Below are 6,000 nucleotides of genomic sequence, written 5' to 3' on the forward strand. Positions count from 1 at the left end.
ATTCTCAGGACGGGGTACTAAGTCCCAGCAGTCCTGTAAAGGATGCCACAACATTCTCTTTTATGCTGTGGCCAGCCAATCAGAGCGCACGCTCCTGTGTGGGAGTGGACTCTTGTGGGAGGGAGGAGGCTCAAGGGAAAAAAGCTCTCTAAACCAATCAGAAGGCTATATTTTTCTAAGTTGAATTCAAGGGACTCTCGCGAAAGTCTCTTGAACCCAACCGTTGAGATATACAAATATTTGTTATCTTTAATATCTCAAAAAATACTGAAAGGATATACATCAAATCCCAAAAAGCATGCTTTCAGGACCAAGACCTAGTTTCCAGCTAAACTTGGTGTAATTCTGTACACCAGTTTTTGCGATATCACTTGCTAGGAAAGTCAATGGAAAATACATGGGGAAATTTGATTTGGGACCCCTTCCCCCGTTTTTCTCAGCCCTTGCTTCATAGATCATTATGAAACTTTCCAGAAAGAATCTGAGCAGTATAGAAAAAATGTTTAATGTTTTGTGAAGATTCGTAAAATTGAGCAATAGTAATTAGCAAACCGAATAAAACCCCAAAATGATCTTCCTTTAAAAACGCAAACCTAATTATAACTATCCTCTGGCGATCGCGGAACTACAACATTGTTGCAAATAAACATAAGATAAATAAATGGGAGCACATATGACATAGGTAAAAGTTCATAAATGTTAAGGCTACTTTCTCAGTATATTGACACAAGCACCCCCGTCAATATAGCAGGTGAGTTTTCTCACTTTAGGAAGGTCATTTGGAAAATCACACTAAAATTCCTCTGTTTAGATACAGCACAAAGTTTGGGAAGTGGGTGTGCATTTCCATGGACCTTTTCTCTGTGTTAGTTGGAACATAATGTACTTACTCTAAATTGGGAAAACCCAATCCGCATGATCATAAGGACCACAGGTGACCAGATTAAAAAATGGATAGAATGGCCAAAAGGCCCTTTATTGTTTGCCAGCAGAAAACCTTCTTTTTCAAAGGTCAGGCAGGCAATGTGAAGAATTTCAATTCTGCCAGGGAATTTTGAGAAGTCGTTTCTTTCTCATTTCTTGAACTTGCAAAATGTTCCACTGTTTTATTGAATCATGCCTACAATGGCATTTTTACTGCCAGACGTTAGTGCATTCAAGCTCTTTAGCAGATTTTGAAGGTATAATTAGTCACAATTGTTCCGTGTTTCAACAACACCAACAAAATAATAAGGGATTAATCTTCATTTTTGAAAAATTTTACTTTCAGAATTTTTAGGGAAATTCATGAAATTGATAACTTGGTTATGCAAAGTGTGTCAAAAAAACGTCTTGCAATTTGCAGACCCTTAATATCAGGTGGGAAGCAGAATACAAACTTTGTACATTCTGACAATATTGGTTACAAATTTTGTAAGTGAACTAAGACAATGAAGGAGTGTAGAAAGAATATAAAGCAGTGGCGGATCGAAAAGGTAACACTGTGGGGCGGTGAGGCTGGGCGGGGAGGGGCTGGGTGGGGTCTCTTGGGGTCCGTCATACGTAGGCAAAGGTGAACGTAAATAAATAAATATCTGCTGTCATATGTCGGACTCCACTAACCCCCCACTCAGTCCCTCCCTCGCCTGAACGCCCTGCAGCGTTACCTCTGCGAGCCGCATCTGGTATAAAAGTAAACTTTACCACATGTCATAACACACAAGGGCCTCTGCTCGATTCAAAAATGGTATTAACTACTGGTAGGAAAAAAATTGCATTGCAGAACTCAACGTTAAAAAACACCTACTGGTCAAATGAACCTGGGAATTTTGTTCAATTTAAGACCCTGCCTAACTCTGATATATTTGGGCCAAAATACCTAAGACCTTCATCCCTAAACAAAAAAAGGTTATTTACTAATCTCAATGACAACTACTAGATACATTCTGTGCTTACCAGTTTACTTTCCATTGTTAATGCTATACATTGCATTTATCAAACTGAACACTGCATTGAGCGAGGTGTACTTCATTAATAGGAATGCAAATGTTAAATGTGTTTATTCATTGTATACAAAGTGGTATACTTGTCTCCTGAACGTAATGATTAGTTTAGAGCAAAAATAAAAGTGACCTCTGTACAAAGTACACTTTTTGGGATTATTTTCCAGGAGATTATTGGTTTCACTCGATGCATGTAGGCTAGAGAAAGGGGGGGTTAGGCTAACTGCTCCCTGAAGAAATCACCAGCTTTTATTTAAAACTAATGAACTCATTAAAATTTAATTACACACAACCGATATATGCTTCCAGTATTGACACAGGGTTGAAAGTTTTTTTTCATTAATTTAGAGGAGATTTAAATTTCCTCTGTAGTTTTTTCATTATTTTGCTCGGTTGATTTCTTCAGGGAGAATACAACTTATCAAGTCAACGTGACACAAACAATTATATCTCAAATGTATGTTTGACTCTGAAATATGTAATGCAGTAATGCAAACGTGTCACATTTCTTAGCATCTTTGCTACATTCACAGTTCTGTTCAGAGAACTGCAGAGACTTCAATAAAAGCGGGCATTTTTGCATAGTACATTTTAATGATCTGCTTCAAATTTCATAAAACAATAATTAACCCAGATTTGCAGTGAAACCTATTTGGTAAGTCGTTTCTCAATGGAGACGTGAATAACTGAACATGCATGTACGTTCAGTGTCCGACAATATGCTAGGATTGTATATATAGCATATGGTACACCTTTGACCATCAGAATTGCTCCAAATGTACAACTGATGTAATAGGTAGGTCGTAAACTTAAAACATGCATGCGTCAATGAAAATAAAAAGTTCTGCACTGAGCCACAATCTGCAGTCACCTATGATTAACAGAAGCTTTGGTTGGTGTATCCTGGGAAATACAGACAGAAAATATTTAAAAGATGGCTGTGGCTTTGTGTTGCAGCAGATATTCTTCCTCCGCAAAATTGGAACCGTGCAAAATGAGGCAAAAACATTCGGGGATAAACATGTCTGAAGGGCACATTGGAGGAACATTCCGTGTGGTCTGAAGAGAGAAAATAAGTCAACCTCCATATTTTTGCCTGTGCGAATACAAAAATCTCAAAAACACCACTGGGTTGTCACACTGTCATATGTGTGTATGTGCGAGTGTGTGAGAAAATGATTCTGTGATGGGTGTTAGGAGACCCTAAGTGTACTGTGCAGGTGATATCTCCACTGGCACAACCCACAGAGAAATGCACACTTGTGCACGGAATGCCACATCCAATCGATAAACCGAAAGGATGGTCGGCAGAAACCACTGTCCATTAACGTATACTGGATATGGAAAAGAAACACACAAAAAGCACTCGTCTCGAGAGGGTTGTTTAGATATATTCATGAATACACGGAAGTGTGTATGATTAAGTTACACACACGGCGCTATAAATTACACTCTCCCGAGGCAGAGAGGACGGTCGTCAATCACTGTGACTCCGCACAACGCTGCTGTCGGCACAGAGGCGTTCTCACCCAAGGCACTCGCGCGACATTACTCTGCATTTATCGGCGATGCATATACTGAAGTCCACTTCAGTGCCAGGCTGATTGCTCGCAAATACGCCGGGCACGCCTGGGGAACCACCAGGGTGCGATGCATCGCCAACTGCGTTGACAAAACACTGCTGACAGCAGGGACTGCAGCTTCTTCCAGGGAAGAAGGATCCCTTTTAAGAAGATAATCGCTGCCTCTTAATAGCATGATGCAGAATTGGATTCTACCATTACCCGGATTACAGCGTCCTAATCTGCAGCGATTCGAGGCTCGCAATGTTTAGTATAAGTGAGGAGCTATAAAACAGGGCTTGGAGTGCACAAGTAAACGCTCTCTTCACCTGGGCAGACAATATTATATTTAAATGTTATCTTCTGGCCATACATTCTCTGCACATACCCAGCCACGATCATGTTTAGATTCGCACGCATCTTCGAATTAGAAGAACCCCGAGCAAACTTGCAAAACGTTGTCGTAGCAAAGGTACAAAGGGCCCAAATGCGAGTAAGGAACATGTGCCTCGTCCGCTCTTTTGATGGTTACAAATTGCTATTTTTGGAGTGCAGTGGGCCCCGGAATGCACCTGAGGGCTGGGTGCCACTGCACATGCCGCACCTGTGATAGTAACGTTCCAGTTGCAAACAGAAAGTTGGAAAGGGCACGCGTGCTTCAGAGGGGTGGTGGTGAGGAGTTGGTTGGCCGCTGTTTGAAGATACAATTAACGAGTTATCTATAATGTAATAAACTACGAACTATGCAATTCTGCCTTGTGCTGCACCTCTATCCAGGACATGAGCATCATTTCTTCAGTTAATACTGTATAGACGTTGTTTCATCACGCCAATGTAGACATGCGTTTAAGCAGTTGAAGAGAGGGGGGTGTTTTTCCGTGAACCTCCCCCCGCCCACCCACCCCCATGCCCCCCCAACACCACCATCTCCACACTCTCGCGACCAAAGCCACTCCCTTATTTCACGCCCTGAAACGGTGCAGACATTTGCCATGTCTCCACGAGGCTGCAATGTGTTTTCTTGCGCAGAACAAACAACGTTTGAATCCACCCACTCTCAAACGTGCCTTAGTGTAATGGTGATGGCAGCCGGCAGTCTGATGTGCATCTGTACTGTGTGTGTTTGTGTGTGCGTGAGATGACGCGCTGCGATGACCTGTGCAGTGCAACAGTCAGAGCGACTATAGCACTTCTGGAGGATACAATGTGTCAAAGTGCGTCTCTTGTGGGTAAGGGCAGATAGGGTGAAACACTTACTGAAAAGAGCTGGTGGTCACCAGTCGCCCCAGCAGCAAATTACGCTACAACTCAAAATTGCCTAAAACACATAGGGTAGTTTGGAGTGGACTCATTAGAAAGTGCACTGCTGCTGGTCAATAACTGGCTATCACACTTCAGTCTGACAGTTAAGACACGAGGGTGAGGGATATGCGCCAATACGCGCCTGTCCTGCTACAAGTGCTAACTCCACACTGCCTGCAAGGAGACTCGTCCGATTTCACTCTCTCTGAGACACGCAGTAAATAAGCAAGCCTTGCTACGTTTATTTCCTACTCAGTGCAGGAGAGAAGGGGTATGAGGCAGAGTTCCTACCTAAGCATGGCCGTGTCTCCTTGCTTCACGAACTGATCGTCCACACCTGTCCAGGGGAAGCCAGGGCTCTGGCCGGAGGATATGCAGGAAGGCAGCAAGCAGCACAGGCTGAGTATGATCGCGACCAGCCACTGGTTTGAGCAGCAGGCGCCATGAACCAGCAGCATCACGTCTATCCCTGACACACACAACCCACAGAACCAGCAACACCAGTATCCGGGAGCAGTCTCTAGTATCCAACAGAAGTAACAGCGACCTCCAGCACCGAGACTAACATAGGCAGCAGCAGAAGGAAGCGTTTCCAACACCGAGGCGAGCGCAGCATCCAGCTGCAGCAGACACCCCGCCTCCAGCAGCAGTGGTGCTTCTCTCCAGCTGCAGCAGTGAGGATCTTCCCTTCCCGCGGCTGCCAGCAGCTCCACACAGCAGCTCGCCACACAGCGCGCACACGCTCAGGAGGACTGCCTGTGTGCTCGGGCGGCTCGCGCACCATCTAGCGAGCATGAAGCGCGCAGGAGAGTGAGAGGGGCTCAGCTAGCGGTACACGGCTTCCAGCCTCCGAGAGCCGGTTGCCACGCGGCCGTCTCCTTGGCAACCGGTGTGTGTCGGTGACTGGAGATGGAGCGAGGCGGACCTATCCCAACAACAACCCGGGGCTGGCGCGCACAGACGCACCGGCAGACTCACGGGCTGACACGCGCGCAAAGGCAATTAAATGTATTGATTGCGCAATGATGCCAGTCCTGGGAAATGGCCGTCAATCAGGTACTTTCCTGGCACATTAACTCCCTCGGCGAGGGAAGAGGAAGCGTCAGTGAAGGAGCCGTGTAAGTCAAAGTGAATGGCATTGTCACCTGCGCCGC

At 44.8% G+C, this 6,000-nt stretch overlaps 1 protein-coding gene across 1 annotated transcript in view; it reads right to left on the reverse strand.

Annotated features, from left to right (window-relative positions):
- The window catches only part of NEGR1 (neuronal growth regulator 1), a 1,973,203-nt gene extending 1,967,427 nt beyond the window's left edge, over nucleotides 1–5,776 (reverse strand). Inside the window, exon 1 of the mRNA XM_086953859.1 lies at nucleotides 5,138–5,776. Within this exon, the coding sequence (XP_086809985.1) occupies nucleotides 5,138–5,304 (167 nt within the window). The 5' untranslated portion in view covers nucleotides 5,305–5,776. The remainder of the gene's footprint in view (nucleotides 1–5,137) is intronic.
- Nucleotides 5,777–6,000: the final 224 nt, after the last annotated feature.

This window comes from Lissotriton vulgaris, chromosome 1_1, assembly GCF_964263255.1.
Source record: "Lissotriton vulgaris chromosome 1_1, aLisVul1.2, whole genome shotgun sequence".
In the NCBI taxonomy this organism is placed as follows: domain Eukaryota; kingdom Metazoa; phylum Chordata; class Amphibia; order Caudata; family Salamandridae; genus Lissotriton; species Lissotriton vulgaris.